At 38.7% G+C, this 19410-nt stretch overlaps 3 protein-coding genes across 7 annotated transcripts in view; 2 read left to right on the top strand and 1 right to left on the bottom strand.

The window, feature by feature from the left end:
* The window catches only part of CLTC (clathrin heavy chain), a 60710-nt gene extending 57829 nt beyond the window's left edge, over positions 1 to 2881 (top strand). For both annotated transcript variants that reach the window (XM_017662576.3, XM_017662577.3), the window contains 2 exons: positions 305 to 380; positions 1838 to 2881. In XM_017662576.3, coding sequence (XP_017518065.1) covers positions 305 to 380; positions 1838 to 1962 — 201 coding nt within the window. In that variant the 3' untranslated portion in view covers positions 1963 to 2881. The remainder of the gene's footprint in view (positions 1 to 304; positions 381 to 1837) is intronic.
* A 4063-nt stretch (positions 2882 to 6944) lies between these two features.
* PTRH2 (peptidyl-tRNA hydrolase 2) lies at positions 6945 to 14916 on the bottom strand. 2 transcript variants are annotated; one of them, XM_017662575.3, is made up of 2 exons: positions 14756 to 14916; positions 6945 to 7578 (listed from the first exon to the last, which is right to left on the bottom strand). In XM_017662575.3, the coding sequence occupies exon 2, from the start codon at positions 7576 to 7578 to the stop codon at positions 7039 to 7041; it is 540 nt and encodes a 179-aa protein (XP_017518064.1). In that variant the 5' UTR covers positions 14756 to 14916; the 3' UTR covers positions 6945 to 7038. The 2 variants fall into 2 exon arrangements, with proteins under 2 accessions (XP_017518064.1, XP_036859932.1); XM_037004037.2 differs by having other exon boundaries at positions 6945 to 7606; positions 14756 to 14897.
* Positions 14917 to 15015: 99 nt separating this feature from the next.
* VMP1 (vacuole membrane protein 1) overlaps positions 15016 to 19410 on the top strand; it is a 134959-nt gene continuing 130564 nt past the window's right edge. Inside the window, exon 1 of one of the 3 annotated variants that reach the window (XR_012130646.1) lies at positions 15016 to 15140. The gene's annotated coding sequence lies outside the window, so the exon portion shown is untranslated. The remainder of the gene's footprint in view (positions 15141 to 19410) is intronic. The other 2 variants (XM_017662573.3, XM_073235322.1) reach the window with 2 other exon arrangements.

The following is a 19410-nucleotide window of genomic DNA, read 5'->3' as shown; positions in this document are numbered from 1 at the left end:
AGTGGTTCCTTCTCGTTACCTCCCTCCCTCAGGCTGGCTGCATCCTAGCATGCCCAGTTTTAGCCTGGCGTGAGCTTTTATGGCATTTATAAATCCCTCCTTCTCGAGGGTTTATAATGACTGCAAAAATCACCTTGACTGAAGTATGAACATTGCCATTGAATTTGAGGGGGCCTGAGAATGTTCTTTCTAGTCTGTTTTATTTTGACAAAATTTAATATTCTAAGGCTTTTCCACTTTCTGCCATAAACCTAGGTTTATAATACTTTTGAGGTGCTAATTAACATTACCTGTTTTTCTCCAGGTGGATAAGTTAGATGCTTCAGAATCACTGAGAAAAGAAGAAGAACAAGCTACAGAGACACAACCTATTGTTTATGGTAATCTCTCTTTCTAACCTCAAATAGAGTAGACAAGCATTTCATTCTTTCGGGATTCTACATCCTCTCTTTAGATTCTAAATGGGCTAGAGAACTGGGTAGTTTCCATTTGAGAACTTCGCAGAGAGAGAGAATCTTGAAACTCTCTGTGGATATTTTAAGACAATTTCTTCTTACATATGGATGTCTGAACCACTTCCCCTTTCCATTTTCCCTCTTGGTGAACAGATTCATTTGAACAATGAATTTGAAAGTTATAACCAAGTATTTTTTTGGAGGAGGGCATAAAATTATGACCATTATATATCTCAGCCTGTTAAAGGAAATGATAATTTACAAATCTATTACGGCATTATTTCCCTCTTACCATAGGGAAAAAGGACTTTGGGACTTCAGAGAACACGGTAGTTTTGATGCAGCTGGGGAAGATAAAGTAAATTGTTAGAAATGGCAGCAAATTGTTCAACATATCTGAGATAAATAGTAGGGACAAAAACAAGGTGGATGTAATAATTTGGGGCACCTACTAAATTTTGCCCTGCCTTCAGGGTGTTTGGCAGTTGAAAATGGGGTTGGAATTTCAAGATGTCCATATCAAGATGAGAAGTGATTTTTTAATAAACTGCTGTCTTCCAAAAAAGAATTTGTTCACTAAAGACAATTTTGGTTGTTAACAAAAAGGAGACAAAAGTTACGCTGGGAGAAATCTTGCTCTAGGTGTACATACCTAGTGGGAGATTAAGGGTACTTATTTTGATGAGTGTGGGGAGAGGTGTTATGGGTTTTCTCCCTCTAAACTTCAAAGTCAGATTTTCTGCAGGTTGTTTTCTATATGTGGTCAACAACTATATAAATTTTGTAAGTGTTAATATAGTATTTGAAAGAGGTATGCTCTAACATATTTCATACCTAACGCATATTTGAATGTCTTATTTTTTATTGCCTTCTCTTAATTAGTACTGGACTCTGCTGGAAATGTGTTAGGTTTCATTACCATTTAGATATTTAAATCAGAAATTTAAATCTAACTTTAAAAGTACAATTATTTTAAAGCCATGTCCATTAAAAAATTGAACTTTCCTATGTGAATTATATTGTCACCCAATCAAATATGCAAATACCATGTGGTGATAAGTTTACTGGCAGATTTCTTGCCTGATACATCATGTTGAGCAGGCATGTGCATATTGTTTTATATGATACAAAGTAACATGATTCCTGTTACACTTCTGGCCCTCTACCCTGAACCATTGGCTTTTTAGGCAGGACCCTTCTTAGGGTGCCTGTCGTGCCAAAATTGTGCCAGCTAAAATTACCTCCACAAAGTATGCATTCTGAGTTGGGATTGTGTGGCTGAACTAGGGGTGAGTAGAGTGTGATAGTTCTACAGTGCTAACAGTTTCTCCCACCTCCTTCCCCCTCAACTCCCATCCCTGCCCCTTTCTGTTTTTCTTTAGGTCAGCCCCAGTTGATGCTGACGGCAGGACCCAGTGTTGCGGTCCCTCCCCAGGCACCTTTTGGCTATGGGTATACTGCACCACCCTATGGGCAGCCACAGCCCGGCTTTGGGTACAGCATGTGAGGCAGAGAGCAGATCTGTCGTCGCATATTTTCGTACTGAAACATCTCTACCCACTTCTCAGTTTATAACGGGAAAACAGGCACATGTTCTTGTAACCTTTATTTCATGAAGGACTACTTTTTGTTTCTAACTATAAACTTGGATCACTTATGTTAAAAGCTTATTTCACATTCCGCATCATTTTAGAGTTTATTTTCCAAGGGGAATAGTTTCAATGTTTTATTCACTTGGGCTTTTATTCTTCCCCCTCATTCTTTGAAGAACTGCTTACTATTCAATCTGTTGTGAAGAACATGATTTGCACTCTGTAGTGTTTAAAGAAAAAAAACTCTAATATTGAATCTCTTAAATTTAGTGTATGTAAACAGCTTACAATATGTATTGTCTAAATGCATTTAAATCTCTCTTATTCAAAGAAAAGCTAAAGCAAAAATTTCGGTATGTGACCATGTAAGACCCTGGAAGTCAATGCCAACCAACAAAGACAACACTAATCAGCATATCCTACATTGGACTGCAGTGCTCTCCAAATTATTTGAAAATGCATTAGACAACTTGCCTGACTTTTAAATGAGCATATAAGGCCCTCTAACCTATGCAGGTTTCCTCATTATGCGTATAGAAAATGCTAGTGTGTTTTTGCTCACTTCATATGTAACAGGTGCCCTTATGTTGTGCTGTATGTATCCTGTGCTTTTTCTGTGGGACATTCCATTCAGGAACAAAAGAGCACCATGATTCCAATCTGTGTGTATTTACTAACCCTTCCCTGAGGTTTGTGTATGTTGGATATTGTGGTGTTTTAGATCACTGAGTGTACAGAAGAGAGAATTCAAACAAAATATTGCTGTTCTTCAGTTTTGTTTGTTGAATTTGAAATTATTCAAATTAAAAATAAATTACTGGACTGTGGAAATAACATGTAGAATGATAGTTTTAATTAAATAACTCAAATTTAAACCCAAAGAACCATGGTTGTGGTAGTTTCATACTGGATGCTGAGGCTGTACTGGGAGGCAGTGAGAGCAGAGGGAAATGAGGACTGGGACATGTGAAAACATTATATTACATCATGAGCATTCCTGTAGTTGATAAGGCACATGCAGTGTCCAAAGAACCAGTCAATATTAAAGTGGACTACATTTTGGCTATCTCTGTCATTTAACCAAGTGACACTTGAAGATTTTATAGAAGCATTTCACTTAAATGAACCAGATCATGGATGTGAAATTATATTAACTTGACATAAAGTGTATAAGCATGTAGTTGCCATGCTGTTCCTTGCCATGAATTGTAAGATTCCCCAAATTATGGGTAGTTGATGTTTTTAACCAGTGTTTGAATCTCTTTTTTTGGTTCATGGCCGAGAATGTTAAAGTTCATTTCACATTAATCCTAGTTAGACCTAGCCTTGTATTGCTCTACAGCTCTTGAACATTGGCAGATGATCATCAGCTCCTCAGGAGCATTTTTTTAAAATTTAGAGCTCCTACCCTTCCCCACTTTTAACCACCCAATCCTCTTATTCTCACAAAGGAAATTATAGTATTAGCTGGAAAATCCCTTTTCCTTTTTTGATTTGTTATAGTGAAAACATCTGACTATTCAGGCTCTGGATGTACTTGTGTTTCTGCTGCATCTCTGCCCCCTTTCTTCATCATTATCAAAATCAAGAGAATAGTAATGGTCTGGGAGCTTGTTCTCAGAGTCAAGATTTGTTCCCCTGGACCCTTCCCATACTTTGAATCAACTGGGTTGGTTGGTTGGTTGGTTGGTTGGCTGGTTTCCAGTGGAACGATTTTTCCCTTTTCTTTTCCCTCAGAGAAACAAGTTAAATACTTCACTGAAGGTTTTCAAATAAAAGCTTTAGTCCAGTGCTGTGTCCTGTGGTACTGAATTGCCACTTAAACCATAAATAATGGGTTGTAGTAGAAACTGCTGTAGTATATGACTTAGATTTAAATCTTGAGCAAGCTGAAACTTCTGAGCTTATTCCCTCATGTGCATGTTAACACTATGAGCGAGTATGTTTCTCACAAAATGTCTAGCTCTTCCCTAACATATTCTGAAGAGGAGGATGGCCCAGGAGAAAGAACTAAAAACAGAAAATAAGGGTCCTAAGAGTTCTTACAACTCTAAATGTGACTTAAACAGGATGGAAGAAGAGATTAATGGGAAATTTCAGGAGGTAAACATGCCTTAAATGATCTTCCTCCCTAGAATCCAACTGTAGTCATTGTCAAAAAAATCTACTTGTTGACAACTATTTCAACACAGGCATTAGTACAGTAGCAAGAGACTGATGACCTCCAATTAGGCCTGCTTGACTTTTCAGTAAATTGATTTAATCATATTGACATTCTCACTCTAGTGGTCCTCAAACTTTTAGGATCTTTTTATACTCTTAAATACTTAGGATCCCACAGAGCTTTAGTTGACAGAGAAGGGGTTGTATCTATTGATATTTACTGTATTAGTAGTTAAAACACTTTTTGAAAATCACTATTCCATTTAAAGATAACTAACAAACTCAGTGCATGTTAACATAAACAATTATAAATTTTCCTTCTAGAACAGAAGTGAGAAGAGTGGCACTGTACTATTTTTTACAAGTCTCTAGTTTGTCTTAACAGAAGACTGCTGGATTCTCATATCTGCCTGTACATTCAATCTGTTGTTCTTAAGTGAAGAAAATCTGATCTCATGCAGATATGTAATAGAAAATGAATATTTTAATAGCTCTTACAGATATTTGTTAGTTGAAATATTGAATCTGAAGCCATGAAAGTGAACTTTTGTATTGTTGTATTTAAAATCCGTTGGTCTATCTTTACTTTGGGTCTTTCACCCATGCATGATTTGTACCTTTATGCATTGGCTATGTGGAAATTCTGGTATCCTAATTCATTCAATCTTTCTAAATGATGACATATCTTTAAAAACTGGATCTGTGAGAAACCCTGATCTCATTAGAAAAGTCTTTAGTTTTGGTAAGTTTGGAAGAGAGGTAGATACTTGTTTTCCAAAATTCTGTCAATTGTTCTTGAAGAGACTGGCTCATTTAACTTATGAACTGCTGAACACCCAGGTCTGGATAACAGAGTTTGTCAGTTGTTCTTACAAGTAACAACATTGCACGACAAAAGCAGCTAGTTCAGCTTATGACTCAGCCACACATTTTTTTTCCCTCAAGACAACAATCATACTTTGATGTGTACCAGAAGTGTTTAATGTTAACAGACTACTAATACAGATAGTCAAAGGTCATAATTTTTTGTGCTTCATCAAGGACATTAAGTGCAACTTTATTTTCTACTGTGCAGTGAAAATTACAATGACTACTTATGTAAGTCGGTGCCCCTGCTTTGATTTGAGAAAGGTGCCAGCAGTTTTACCCAACATTGCTTTTGTATCATCAGTACAAAAAAACAGTGAGGGGAAAATGTTTTATTACTATAAAAATAGTTTTGATGTCCTGGAAGTGTCTTAGAGACCCTGTGGGCTCTGCAGAATATACTTTAAGGACTATAACATCAAGTTATGACTCCTACAAAATAAATACTAAGTACAGGTGAACTAGAAAACAGGCATGATATATTTCTAGAATCACCAGAAAAAATATGAACATGTACTGTTCATCCTAGTAGATATGCCATGACTTATTACAACTACTTGAACCAGCCACCTCAGGCCATCCTGTGAATGAACTATCTTTGAACTTGGAGTCATCCATCTCTGAGGCAAGCCTCAGAAATTGCCTGAACCAGAATCATGCATTTATGATTAAGCTCTCTTCGACGCAGTTACATGCTGTTGCATCACTTTTGAATCCAATATAAACATTCTATTTAGAAACTGTTGCTGCTATGGCATCATTCACAAATGCAACTTCTGTGCTGTTATATGCCAGTATAAACTCTAAACTGTCCCAATAGTAGAACCTTTAAGACTGGCTATAGTAGTCTTCAGTGTTCTGCCCACAGACTACAACGGACCTTAGACCTTGAAGTTGTGCATCATGATGCATATGTTCAAGTTAAGCACAGAGCTGGAGCCACTTAACATTGCGACTGTTACCAAAATGCTCCCGGGCACCAGAGTTCTTAGGGATATACTGAATTTAGAAATACTGTCAAAATTCCCCTAAAAGGCAGCTTTCATTTAGGAAGCTAAGTCACTTGAGGGCTGGGACCTTTTCTGTCATTCTGGGCAACTGGTACAACTAATGGAATTATGCCATGGCAAGTATATAAAGATCAAAAGGGAAATCAAGGTACCCTTAAAATAACTGAATTGTCTAATTCTTTAAGTTCTAGGTAAACAGATGTTGGGATAACATACTACATTCACTTCACAATTACCATAAATTCTTATGTGGGCCTTTTACCATCTCTAAGGTACATGAAAGTCACTTCACAAGTGTCAGTGTGCCTTAATGTTGGCAAAGGGGGAGGGCATAAAGGAATTTATTTAAAGGCTTGTGTAGATAGAACCTCTGCTGAGAACCCTTTGGCACTATAGGGCAGGAAAATGAACATGAAACACTGCACAGGTGGGTTATATCAGTGCTATAAAACCTCAACTTTGAGACATAGATCTGGAAGGTTAAATTCTAAACCCACTGTGGGTGGCTATACCATGATCTATTATTAAAGTAGGTTATCAGTCATCCACAAAGTGTTAGCAGGAAACAAACTGCAGATTGCATCCAAATGTAATATCTTGAGCCCCTGATCCTCCACAGGGACAGCAACAAAGTTGTGGGGAAGAAGTTATTAACACACATGGATCTAACCACATGTGTGACATGCCGTTACCCCTCTTGTAACCCAATTTTGTCATCATCTGTTTCATCACTTGAAAATTTTTTGTTTCAGCACCTATCATGTGACCCACCAGGACCATTTAACGTAACTTTTTTTTTTAGCCCAAGATAACTGTGCCAAACATGATAGAAGAAATGGATTTTCACATCAAGAATATTTAAATTGGGGGAAGAAATTAATGTTTTATTGTTACAATTTGATAGTTTCAAACAATTGGGGTTGGGGGGACCAGCATCATACAAAATTCCACTTAGTAAAGTTTTAGGTGACCAGTGACTTTGTCAATTAAGTCTGCTGGTCCTGGCCCAATTCCTAGCACAGTTCGAGAGCCTGGTGCAATCTGAGTACGCCCAGCATCTTGGATTAAACTTATAGTCAGTCCCAGCATTTTTGCATGGGTCAGTAATTCAACCAGAGTTTCTTCATCAGGGGCTTTGACCACCACTTTGGGCTGGCCGCAGTATTCCCACTGTTTGAGCAATTCAGGATTTCTCCTTTGAATTTGTTTGTAGGCAGAAACAGCAGCATGAGAGCACTGGGCAGCCACTTTCCCTTTTCCCATCTTTAAGTCATTTCGAACCACAAGAATCATTTTGTACTCTCCACTCTCTCCCAAGATGCTTGCTTCAGTTCCAGTCTCTGTATCTGTCTTGCTCACTGAGCCTTTGGGGATCATTCCAAAGCGCACATGGAGGCCCCAGCCCAGCCACATGCCACAAGCAACTCCGGCAGCCACGCTGAGTGCACCAGGGTGAGCCAAATATTCCATGACCAAGGATTTGGAGAGCATCTTGAAGGAAATGACAAGTTATCACTACCTAGCAGTGGAAAGTTATAGGCTGATCAGATAAAATACCTTGACAGTATATATGCAATAGCATTCTAAAACTATTATGAGGTCAACCAGAAAAAAATATATATATATTTTGGTGCTTATGCATGTACCTTTTTTCCTCCGCTATGTACAAGAAAAGATTCCTGAATACAAGTGAAGCAGTTTAGGTCATAGGTCATTATGAATCTCAATATGAGGAGTATCTCTTGTTCTTGGATACAGCAAAGCTCTGTTACTCAGCCTTTTCTAAGTCAGCCTTGCAGAGAAAGGAAATGTTCTGTTTTTCCGAGATTCCTAAAGTATCTAAAGAAACCAAGAGTAACTGACCCTTCTGGAATATAGTGCATATTTGTGTCTTCATAATGTAGCAGTTCTCAACGGGGATGTACCAACCCCTCAAAGAAGTTCCTGCTTATCATAACAATGGACCTGGAGTGAGGTGTGCTGCTGACATCTACTAGACCTGAGTATGGAATGCTATAAGTCTTACAAAGCGAAAACTTGTTCCACTGGTCGTGTTCCTGTAGGTGAAAAACTATCGATTCAGAGAGTAGAACCCAACCCTCATGAACACAAAGTATTTTTTCATAGTTTTAACATACACTGTTTATCTGAAGTGTAGCTATCATATAAAACATCCTATATTGTGTTAGAAATTCCTATTATCCCAGCAAAGCTGTTCATGGTATTTGAGTCACCAATAAAATACCTATTATCAGTCTACATTTGAACCTATTGGATTTAAAATGCTTCTATGCACAGGCAACAGCCATCAGTTTCTCCTTCTAGCAGAACAGTACCTAATCACTTACATATTGAAATACATGGGGCCACCTTATTTGTAGTACTTACAAGCCATACCCTTGGAGTTGTGCAGTGCACCAGCTGACTGGCTGGCATAGGCAGTAGTCCTGGAAGTACATACTGTATTTTAAATTTCCTTTTTATTCTCACTTATGTTAAAAGGACATTATACTAATGATTCTGAAATTATATGGTAGGTAGATTGTACAGTATGACCAAATATTTTAAAATGAAGATAGTATAGCACATGTTATACTTTTTAAAAAGTACAACTCACATTTAAATTCACCTTTTGAAGGGTATATGTCAGTGGTTTTTAATATATCCACAAGGTTATGGAACCATCACCACTAACTCGAGAACATTTTTATTGCCCCAAGTCGCTTTCCATTTCTCCCCCAGCCCTAGGTAATCACTTACCTACTTTGTCTTTGCCTATTCTGGACACTCATATACATCAAACCATACAATATATGGCCTTTTGTTTCAGGCTTCTATCATTTAGCATACTGTTTTCAAGGTTTATTCGTGCTCTAGCATCTATAAGTACTTCACTCCTTTTTATTGGTAATATCCTACTGCATAGATATACTGCATTTTTATGTAGTACCTATTCATCAGTTGATGGACATTTAGGTTGTTTCCACCTTTTGGCTAACAAAAAATACTGCTATGAGTACAAGTGTTTGTGTGGACACATGTCATCTGTGTCTATACGTTATGTGGATGTATTTCTCTTGGGCATATACCCAGGAGTTGAACTACTGGGTCATATGGCAACTTTGTAACTTCTGAGGAACTACCAAACTATTTTCTAAAGTGGCTACACCATTTTACACTCATTACTAATGATGTGTTATTAAGGAAAAAAGAGTGTCTTGGGTCTGAAAGGGTTGAGAACCACTGCTCTAGTGCCTTATTCTACAGTGTCTAATTCAGAAACAAAACAAGAAAAAAAAAAAAGCCTTTGAAATAGATCTTCACGTAAGTCACGGCTGTTTCCAGATCTCAAAGAAAGAGAAAAAGGAGGAGGACTATAAATGACATGAATTGGGCCAATAGACCTTCAATAATTGTTAGAAAACAATAGATTACACTCAGTGTGTGAAGGAAAAGTAAACAATGTCTATAAATGCATTTGTCTCCACATTGTAAAAGTATGATTTAACATATTACACTGTTGTGCTCATCTTGCTTTTAAAAGTTGGATCTCAGTCAAAGATGCAGTTGATTAAGTGAAACGACCCAATACCCTCAACACTTGAAGCCTCAAAATCAAACTTTGCCTTCCCTAGAATAAAACGAATATCCCTGAAATCACTACTTAGTGTTCTAAAAACTGTAACTATCTTCACTGCCTTGGAGCCCATTAAAATCGTTTACTATTCAGACACTTTCTGAAACACCCAAAAAACACTGCATTTTACAGTAATCATGCACCCCTTCTGTTAGCTGCAATCCTTTCTGAGCTACTTTAGACATGGGAACAGGAAGACTAGGACAATGTGGTGAGGAAAATACTTTCAAAAGACAAGTCAATGGCATTTTGTCCAACACTGTCAGTTAGTTTTAGCAAAAAACTAATGGACTAGTTGTGTGGCAGCAGCTAGTTTGAGATGGGGTCAAGAAATAAGAGACAAAGTGAAAGGGAGAGAAAGACAAATGTTAAGATGAGTGTATTTATATGTTGAGTATATTTAAATGTCAACTGGATGGAGCTAGAGGAAAGGTAGGTAGATGCTCAAGATAAAGAATAATTAACCGTGCAAAGAAGTAGCATGGAGGGGACTTAAAGTCCTTAGAAGGGACTTGGTCTTGTAAACAAGGGGCATTTTTCTCAATGTGACAGTTTGCTATGCCAACGGTCTGTGGATATGGAGCAGGAAGCTGTTCCTTGGTGGGAGGGAGGCTGTAAAAAGTCAGCCAGAGTTGAGAAGAGGAAGACTGGAAAACAACTTGCAGCACGACACAGCAGGACTGCAGAGGAATGCTGAAAACATGGTTAAGACTGATAATGGTGATCATACAATGGTACCATACTGACCAGTTGTGATTTTCTCCAGCAGTACCTAGCAGCCTGAGAGTAAGGACAAATACAGGAGAAGAGATGAATTCATAAATAGAGGCCAAAAGACTAAAACCTCCTAATCACTGCCTCCAAACATACAAACTAATCTGCTACACCTGCTTTCTTCCTTCATCCACCCTATTACCTGGATAGCTGGATGTGTCCAGGTTTTGAATTTTGCTAAAGAGTAAGGGCCAAGACCCATCTTGTAAGGGAACTTAGGGTGAGGGCAAGAAAAGTGAAAATGATAGCCCATGAAATCCATATTCTTAGAAAGTGATTTAAGGCCAGGAAGGTGATAGAAAAGGCCATTAAAGAACAGACACGATGGAGTAAGCTGGGAATGCAGGGGGCTGAGATGCGTGGAGTTTTGATTTTGGAAACTGACATGATAAAGTGATACAAAGTCTAGAGTATACCCACAGGAATAGGTACCTGCAGTATAGTCAGAAATCTCACTAGGATCATCTGCCTTCTCAATTCTTTTATTTTTACGATATATTCTCTTCCTTCCACAAACACTGACTGGTCCTGCTGTAGGGCCTAAGGGATACAGGAGTGCACAAAGCAGAAGTCCCTTCTCTCACAGAGCTTATACTCCAGTAGTGGTTTGAAGGTGGCCCAATCCTAATTTTGTATTTCCTTCATTTCATTAAAATAAATCTTTATGTTTTCATAGCTCAGTTTCAATGATACTTTGAATGTATTTTGTCACCTGATCCACATAACAGTGAGAAGTTGACACTTTCTATATTGAAATGAAAAGTTTGAGGCCAAGATAAATTAAGTCAAAAAACACAAATGTTTGCTGGCTTCCTATGTGCCAGACACATACTTTGTTAGGCTGAGAATATAGTGATGAACAATACAGGCCATTGCCAGTTGTTCATGGGTGAGTGGAGGACACAAATAATTACGAGGGTGTGGTAAATTTATGAAAAGGTTTTACGAGAGTACAGAAGCTCAGCTTAGGAGGTTAGGGAGGGCCTCCTTGAGGAATGATACTTAAATTCAACAAAGAATGAGTAAAATGATAGGAGGAAAGATGGTTTCCAGGCAGAAAGAACACCAAGTATGAAAGCCAGAGGAGAGAAATATGGTAATGTGAAATGACCCACGTGGTCCAGATAGATGAAAGATGGAGGGGAAGAGTGGCAGAGAATAAAGGAAGAAAGAAGGGCAGGTGCCAGTCACAGGAAGCCTTCCTTATAAGCCATGTTAAGCAGTTTGGAATTTATCCCAAGAACAATGGGAAGCTGCTGCAGGGAAATTATTTTTGTTTTCTAAAATATCACCTGGGGCTTCAGTGTAAAGAATGAATTATAAGTTTGCTAGAACAGATACAGGGAATCAGTTAGGAGGCTGCTACTATAATGTAATGATAGTAATAGTTAATAATTGTTAAGTATTTTGCTATATATTACACACTAGCTAAATATTTACATGAATTGTCTCCTTTAATGCTCCCAACAGTCCTTTAAGGTAAATACGTAATTATTATCCTCATTTTTCAGAGGTGGAAATCAACGTACATAGAATATAAGTAGCTTGTCCAAGTTCATACAGCTATTAAGTGGTAGTCTGATTCCAGAATACTCTATTTGGCCTTTCCCAATAGTCTAGAGGAGATGGCTGTCACTCAGACAAGCATAAAGGCAATGCGAAAGGAAAGATGTGGCCAAGGCACAACTGTATAATGTGGTGGCTCACTGAAAATCTGGTGATAAAAAGAAAGGGAAAGAAAGTAGTTTAGAATGACACCTGTATCTGAACAAATGGAGAACAGAGATACTATTTACTGATGAGAATTCTGATGAAGTAGCAGGTCTGAAAGTAGAAGATACTGAAATCAGTTTCAGAGATATTCGATTTTTTTTACTAAAAAGCATCCTGATTAGAGATGTCCAGCCAAAAAGAAAAAGGGTATATTATTTTAGAGGTCAGAAGATAAGGCTAGACTAGAAATACAGATTTAAGAGACCTATATGTTTAAGAAACATAACTAGGTTACTGAAGTGATGAAAGTGGATGAGGCTACTGGGGAAAGTATAGCGTCATAAAACAGAATCCTGAGGAAATGAACATTTAGGGACCACAGAAGAGTGACATGGAGTGGCTAGAGGTAAGAGGGTGACATATGGTAAGCTGTCAGCACAGCACCTAGTTTCAGTCCTCTCTCACTGGTGGGCCAAACATGGTGAGAGGACTGTACTGACAGTGCTTTATGCTTCTCCACTGGCTAATGCCCATTGGCCTTTTCCAACCTAAAAAATAAACCTTTCCAAAATCCTCTTTGACTCTTAAACCAATACCTCACTTTCCTCTTCTCTTTACCTCTGAACTTCAATTACCTGTCCCCCTTCCCTAATCAACTGAAATTGCTAAGTAATCAGACACTTGTTCATTGGCAAATGTACTTCCTTCCTTTTAGGACTCAACTTGACTTTTCTGCACCACTCACTGATAACTTTTCTTTAAACTTTCCTTCTTTGAATTCTTCAACTTTCACCCCACTATCATCCTACCTTTTTAAAAGCTTCTTTCCAGTCTCCTTCTCTAGCTCTGTCTGCTATTTGCCCTGATGTATGTTTTACCCAAACTTATACATTCAGCCCTCTTTCCAGTCTACACAAACACTGTCCAATATAGCAGCCATTTGCCAAATGTAGTTAAACTTTTAATAAAACTAAATCAAAACTCAGCTCTTCAGTTTGCACTTAGCCACATTTCAGGCACTCAGAAGCTCTACAACTTAAAAATGGCTAGTGGCTATTCGATCAGACGGCAAGATACAGAATGTTCCTATGATTGCAGAAAGTTCTACTGGACAATCAAGATTGTCCCAATCAATTAAACAATATTTACTGAGAACCGATTGTGCAACAGGCACTGTTTTGCACCCTGGCACTGAACAAAACCATGTCCCACTCTTCATGGAGCTAACATTCTAGTAGGAGGAGACAGACACTAGTTTGTCAGATGAACAATCTCATTTATTCCCCAAACATCATGTGCTGAAGACTCCTAATGCCTTTCCTGGGCTCCAAACTTGAAATTTCAGCTTCTGCTAGATTTCACCACTTAAATGTCTATGAACTACTCTAAACTGTGTCCTAAACTGAGCTCAGTACCCTGCTTTCCCTCTCAAACTCACTTCCTTTTTCTGTATTCTTGATTTCTGAGTAACCCTGGACCTTCCCTCCCATCCTACCACATTCAGTTACCAAGCCTTGTTGAATTCATCTGTTTTAAACCTATCTCCTTATCTCTACTACCAATGCCCTAATTATATCTCTTGGCCAAAAACCTCTAAAACTAGCTTCTCTACTGCAAATCTTTTCACATTTGCTTCCCTTGTGCCCTAGTTCATCCTGGTCCATCTACCGTTATAATTATACTTCCAAAACACAAACGTAATCCCTACTCAAAAATGAGTAACAGAAATGAGTAAACACCTAGAGAATAAAACATAAATCCTTAGCACAAATTCAAAGCATTACACAATTTGGCTACAACCTATTTTATCCTCCCAACTTACACTCTTGCTCCGCTGTACTATCCACCCCACCAAATTACCAGGTGCTTACAAGCAGCAATCTCTCCCCGAAATTATTTTGTTTTTCTCCATTTAAACACACAAATACAAACAAAAACATCCTCTTCACCTGTCTCTGAAGTCTTTGCCATCCCTTAATCTTAATTGCTTACTCTTCAGAGCTGCTATAAGCAGCACTTAAACACAACTACTGGAGATCATCTTCTCAGCGTCTAGTACAGTGCCTGGGGCATAACGTTAGAGGCTCAAATGCCTCTCTAGACATCATGTTTGTGTGATACAGAGGGACAAAAATTTCGATCATATTCTTATAAACCTTTTCTTTCCTCGTAGGGCTCAAAACTTGGTATGCTGTGGGTATTCAATAAATACTCAGCGGGGTGTGAGGCCTGCTCGGTGTTTTCTTATAGTAGGAGCGAGCACATAGACACATAGACGTTGCCCGAATGGAGGCTTTGCCTGGCAACTAGATATTCTGGGTCCTTTCCCCTCGAGCAGCTTGGTGCCTTCTTCCAAAGGACGACTGGCAGAACATGGAGTGACCCTAGCGACCACTGGACGGAAAACAGTTTACGAAAAAGGTAACAAGAGTTGGAGGGCGGGGGAGGCGGTTAAGAGTGGAATGAGATGGGAAGAAATATTCCAAATGTAGAGAGAATGGAGACTGACACACCCCACCTCTGCCCTGTGAGAGACCGACTTACCTAGAGCACCTCTCCACCGCCTCCCTTGCTCCTCCGCTTCTTCTCTCCTGGGTAGTGAGCACACTTGTAGCGCTTGAGTTACCTCTTCCGGGCTTCCTTGACAACAATTTCCGGACCAAGAACCACTGAGAAACCAGTCATCTTTCTTCTTGCCCCGCCCACAGGTCCGGAATCGGGACTCGATCCGAAATCCCGCGATGCTCAGCCCGGGTCGCTAAAAGGAGGAAGAATGTTTCTCTTTTGGAGGCGGTCTCCCGGGGGTAAGCGGACCGGAAGTGACGCTAGCGAGTTCCGGTTGGCCGGAGCTCCGCGGCGGGTGTGTGAGACGGTCAGGAGCCGCTTCAAGGATCCTGAGATCCGGAGAAGCCGGGGTCAGAGCGGGTAGGTAAGTAAGCGCGGGGAATTGGGGACGGAAACCAGAGACCATCCTCAGAGCTTGGCTCCTTCTGGACCTCTCCTGCTTAGACCGTGCAAATCTGGGGCGCTGTGATTTCGACTTGAAGCAGTGTTTTAGGGCTCTGTTGACTCTGAATGTCTCACTCTGGCGACAGTCATTATTATTTGGGACACCTTCCCATAGTTGGCCACCGGTTAATTGAACCCATACTCTGGACTCCCAACCATTTGCTCTCATCGGCAGACTTGGAAGCCCTCCTAAGCTTTTAGGAATATCCCTCTCCCTTCACTTCCTCCCCGGATGCCGAGGACCTTAGAGTAATGCAGGTCTTATCTGCTGATGACCAAGCTGTTTCTTAGGATCTGTCAGTTTGGGTTCTTGCCCTCCCCAACGACTTGCGCGTGATGCTAATGAATCCGCTTCTAAACAATATAGGCGTGCAAGTGCCAGCTAAAGCGTTGGTGGCCAACACTCCGAATGGAGCCTTTGGTGCGTAGATGACTTGTAGAGGACCTTCACTATCTCCCACTATTTCCGCGAAAAACAAGGTTCTCTGCCTTCTCTAAACCCCTGATCCTTCCCCCTGTATTACGTTACAGCGAAGGTACTTAAAGTGAAACATGAAGGTCGGTTTAACTCTAAAATTCCAAGAAGCTGTATGTGGCTCTCTGGCACACTGCTAGGATTACTTATTACCTCCAGTAGGTTTTACTATTACCTTTGGTTGTCCTGCAAATCTGTGCAAAAATTTCATAATATGTAGACTCTGGAACGATTTACCTATCTTGGAACAAAGCTCCTTTCCTAACTTTAACTTTCAGTTCTCCTTTGGAGCTTGTCAGAAACTTTGTAGACACGTTGCACTGAACCCTTTGGAAAAACTTGTACAAGTACTTCCAGTATGGTAATGATGGAGAATTTAATATTCTAACTACTACCTCTTAATTGTATTTTATCATCAGCTCTGATTTAGTGTGTGTTCTTAGCATGAATGGTGATAGTAAGAAACTACTATGTACAAGGCAACATTTTATGCGTTCTAGATTATGTTTGAAAAGAGAGATGGTGGTACCCAGATAAATGTAGCCCATCTGTGTAAGTGTGAAATGACTTTATAGGAGAAATCTTTTCTATTTTACTGCTTTGCTTTTATTACTTTAAAATAACAGTTTTTCCCCCATTTCCTTCTTGATTAATAGAGTTTAATTCCTGTGGCCGACGTTCCAGAATAACCAAGTTTGTCAGTCTGTTAGCAGTTTACTTTTAGCTGCTGTAATCCGATTGTTGTTTAGTTTATATACTGTTCTTACTTTCGAGTTAGAAAAATTTTCATACTTGTTTGATACAAGGTGACAAGGTTTTTGAGATATGAAATTAAACAAATTAGGTGCTATCATTAGTTTTTACATCTGGTAAATTTGCTTATTGACTTTAAACTACCGAACCTGATCTTACATTCTTTTTGTTCAGTTCAGTTATCCAGGGACTAATTATCCAAATTTTCTCAATTTTCCAACTTCTTCTGGCCTCTGGCTTCAATTTCCACTCTAGGATTTTGAAGATTTAAATCAGATGACCTGGATTGAAGTCTGGGCTCCACTACTTCTTGAGTGAAGATTGGTAGATTACCCAATTCTCTGATCTAGTCTGGGTTGTGTTAGGAAAAGTACTGCTCTACTTCATAGGAGGGCCACAGTAATTGATATAGTGAATGTGAAATCACTGTAGAAATCAAGTTGGTGATTTGTCATTTTACTCCGACAACTGGAAATGTATCAGTGCAGAACACTGTTACTTTGCATCATTTTAAAATGTGATGTTTTATATGGTGTTATTTATCTGAAAGTATTATCACACACTTCTCTGAAATGATCTTTGTCCTACTTTTGAACTCAATAAAAGTTAGCCACGAATAGTTTGAAACTGTGATCCACTGAATTAGTCACCTTGATTAATAAGTAGGTGACTGGAGAATGAGCATAGTTCTGCATTTGGGAGTTTAAATATGAACTTTCTTGTTCATCATGTATTGTCACTTAAGAATTTCCAAGTGCAGAAGAAGCTGAAATTTTTGGTGCTCACATAGTTAACTAAAGGTTAGAAGTAGTCTTACTTAAGTATGAAACTATCATTTCAGTGAAACCTACTGAATGCAGTATTTAAAAGCATAAGCAACCTCTGTGAACATGTTCTTTGTTAGATTCTTCTCATTTAACAGGGAAGATTGGGGTCCAAGAACAATTAGTAATTGGCTTGCTCCAGGTCATATGGCTTAGGTTGTGGCAGAATCTAAACTGGAAATGAGGTCCCAAGTGTTCTTTCTGTTCTGCTAAGGTTGTCTCCATGCATCTTTATCTGGTAGTATTTCCTGATAAAGTATTTGGTAGTATTTCCTGATTTACATGAAAACCAGGTCTTATTTTATTAAGGGGATCTATATGTGTGTGTACATTTTTTTTCCCATTTTAGCTGATTCAGTCTTGCAAATTCTAGGAAAACTAAAACACTGTGCTTGGCAAGATTTGCATTGGAATGAAATAAGGGAGGAAAAAAGACTTAGTTCTGTTCTTCAGAACAGTTATTCTGAGTTCATTCTTCATTGCTATCAGGTATCAAGGTATCTTCTTTCTAGCAAGTGGAACACAGGATCTTTGTAACACATGTCTTTATTGAGTGAATGTTGCTAATGAGTAGGAGGAAGCTTTATTTCTTTGCTTCTGCTAACAAAATTTCCCCAAACTGATGGCAATTTTAATATCTATTATGATATCTATTAGTCTATAGAGTCATTTCTCTAATTATTTCATTTTGGGTAAAAGCCACTGCACAATAGTTCATTCTTTCTCTTGTTGGAAATTCTCTTGCAGCCATTGATTTCACAAAACCTATTTAGTCTCCCCTTTCTTGGAGATTATAGTACCAGGTACTTATTATCACAGCTGTTTTGCCCAAGTGCTTTTTGTTGGTGTTTCTTCTGTATGGAAGTAAACTCTAGATTAGAGAATCCTGACTAACCTCAGAAGTAAACTGAATGAATAGAATAATAACTTGTTTGTTTATGTGTTAGTTGAGAATCTGCTTTCACAAAGACTTACAAATATATATTAAAAAAATTTTTTTTGGTATCATTAATCTACAATTACATGAGGAACATAGTAAGATGCCATAGAATCACTACTTGTCTTCTCTGTGTTTAACAACCCTCCCCATGCCCTCCCACCCCCTACATTATGTGTACTAATTGTAATGCCCCTTTTTCCCCCTTGTCCCTCCCTTCCCACCCATCTTTCCCAGTCCCTTTCCCTTTGGTAACTGTTAGTCCATTCTTGGGTTCTGTGATTCTGCTGCTATTTTGTTCCTTCAGTTTTTTTCTTTGTTCTTATACTCCACAGATGAGTGAAATCATTTGATACTTGTCCTTTTCCACCTGGCTTATTTCACTGAGCACAATAGCCTCTAACTCCATCCATGTTGTTGCAAATGGTAGGATTTGTTTTCTTCTTATGGCTGAATAGTATTCCATTATGTGTATGTACCACATCTTCTTTATCCATTCATCTACTGATGGACACTTAGGTTGTTTCCATTTCTTGGCTATTGTAAATAGTGCTGCAATAAACATAGGGGTACATATGTCTTCTTCAAATTGGGATGCTGCATTCTTAGGGTAAATTCCTAGGAGTGGAATTCCTGGGTCAAATGGTATTTCTATTTTTAGTTTTTTGAGGAACCTCCATATTGCTTTCCACAACGGTTAAACTAATTTACATTCCCACCAGCAGTGTAGGAGGGTTCCCCTTTCTCCACAACCTCGCCAACATTTGTTGTTGTCTTTTGGATGGTGGCAATCCTTATTGGTGTGAGGTGATATCTCATTGTGGTTTTAGTTTGCATTTGTCTGATGACTAGCAATGTGGAGCATCTTTTCATGTGAAAGACTTGCAGATATTTTGGGGGTAAATTTTTAAAGAGCATATTGCTTGAAGAAACTATTTTGTTTGGTAAAGCAACTTTGTATAGAGTGTGCTAAACTAATGTGTATTATGTAAACCTTAGGTAAAGCTCATTTAGAAAACGAGATACTTTTCTGTGTCAGATACAAGATGATTCTTAAAACTGAAGGCATTTTTTAATTAAGCAAGGACAACTGATTGAGTAATTCTATCCTTCCTGGTCTAAATATAATTGCTAAAGAGTTTGTTAGTATTTTGGAAATCCAAAACTACTTTTCAGTAGTTCATTGTGATGTTTTCTCTTG

The sequence above is a fragment of the Manis javanica genome, chromosome 4 (assembly GCF_040802235.1).
Source record: "Manis javanica isolate MJ-LG chromosome 4, MJ_LKY, whole genome shotgun sequence".
NCBI lineage: Eukaryota > Metazoa > Chordata > Mammalia > Pholidota > Manidae > Manis > Manis javanica.
Note: the sequence above shows the minus strand (reverse complement) of the source record. Positions and strands in the feature narration are given on the sequence as shown.